At 37.0% G+C, this 1,500-nt stretch overlaps 1 protein-coding gene across 1 annotated transcript; it reads right to left on the bottom strand.

Moving 5' to 3' along the window:
• Positions 1-285: 285 nt before the first annotated feature.
• LOC115322085 lies at positions 286-969 on the bottom strand. Its single transcript, XM_040215196.1, has one exon. It carries the CDS (start codon positions 967-969, stop codon positions 286-288), a length of 684 nt encoding a protein of 227 aa, XP_040071130.1.
• Between the last annotated feature and the right edge of the window lie 531 nt (positions 970-1,500).

Here is a 1,500-nt window from a genome sequence, read left to right as displayed (position 1 = left end):
ATTCCCGTAATTTTAGTTGAAGGTGTCTTGTCCACGTTCAATTGAATTCAATTTTATTTTCCAAAACAGTGTTGGGGGTCCCCGGGCGAAAAAGCTGTCGTTGACAGCTTGAGAGTGCCTGGGGGCCTATACAGACTGCAACGTTTTGTGAAAAAGCACAACAAATATGACGCCTAAGATCATGAGTACACATAAACACCATGTGAATGTATACAATTATATATGGCACATGTCATACACTATATAAGGATTATTAACAGTTGATGGAATGATAAATGACATTGATCAAATTTTCCCAGATGGCTTATTTTGTAGGAAAAAGTACAATAGAGGTTTGAACACCAAAACTTCCGCATGCAAGATAGAGACTAATGTATTATCATTCATTGTCTCCGAAAAATTCTCGCATTTGTTACTAGTAAATGTATCAAAGCTAATATTTTGTTCTAGATACATGTTTAAAATAAAAGGTAAGTTATATGTCAGCGACTGCGAGAAGCATAAAGTGCACCGGCGCGGCACTAACCACCTGTCACAGTTGCGGGTGCGAGGGTCCCTTCTTTGTTTCGATATGTCAGGTGTCCTTTTTAAAAATGCTCTGAAACTTTCTTTTGACACGAATAAAAAATGCAATAAACAAAATGCATAAATATGTTTTACGCTTATTATACCATAATGTGTGTACAATTGTGCGGTTGTTTGTAAGCTTGGCACACTAGCACCATATCGAAGAGCTTCCTTTTGAAGAACAAGGATGGCGTGTATGTTTCCTGCTGTGGTCGTGCGCCATACGGGCGCGCAGTAATTTATGTGTGAAGTGAATAGGGCATGATAAATTTCAAGTTTCGCATTACATGGAAGGATGTGTTGATATCGTGACAAAGCTCCTGTCGCCGATCCTAAGGACTTATATAAATCTTCAATGTGATCTGTCCACGTCATATTGTCTGAAAATATAACTCCAAGCATTGTTCGTCTTTTAACTATTTCAATAGAAGTGTCACCGAGTAATAAATTGTGTGTTATTTGTGTCTGCTTATGTGTAGTTTTGGATAAAATAGCCTTCGATTTATATATATTTATTTTTGGACCGTTCTCGTTAGACCAGTGCCTGCTTGGAAAGTTCCCTTTCAGCTTTTAAAATTATTTCATTTGTATTCCATCCGGAAATAAACAGGCTCATGTTATCCGGATAGATAACATAGACTGCGTTACTATCCTGCTGAAGCACATAATTAATATACCATTGAAAAGGGACGGTCCTGAAACACTTCCTTGTGGAATACTGGCAGTAATTAATTTGGAAGATGAAATGTTATTACAGCTCGCCATGTTTTGCATTTGTTGTCTCTTCTTTTAAACAGTGTCGAAAGTTGCAAAATCGTGCTTTTTAGAAAGTAAAAAAAAATGACTGCAAAGCAAAACATAAAAGCACCTCAATCAAATTTCATCTTTTTTTTTTTTTTTGCTTAGGACGTATACACTCCGTGCAACGCGACT

This window comes from Ixodes scapularis, unplaced genomic scaffold (genome assembly GCF_016920785.2).
Source record: "Ixodes scapularis isolate PalLabHiFi unplaced genomic scaffold, ASM1692078v2 PGA_scaffold3__209_contigs__length_174095766, whole genome shotgun sequence".
Classification (NCBI taxonomy): domain Eukaryota; kingdom Metazoa; phylum Arthropoda; class Arachnida; order Ixodida; family Ixodidae; genus Ixodes; species Ixodes scapularis.
The sequence above is the reverse complement of the archived record's forward strand: the minus strand, read 5'-3'. Positions and strand labels throughout refer to the sequence as shown.

What these genes read in the sequence shown, in the direction of transcription:
- LOC115322085 (XM_040215196.1), bottom strand. Translation starts at nt 969, where the DNA reads ATGCTTGGAGTTATATTTTCAGACAATATGACGTGGACAGATCACATT.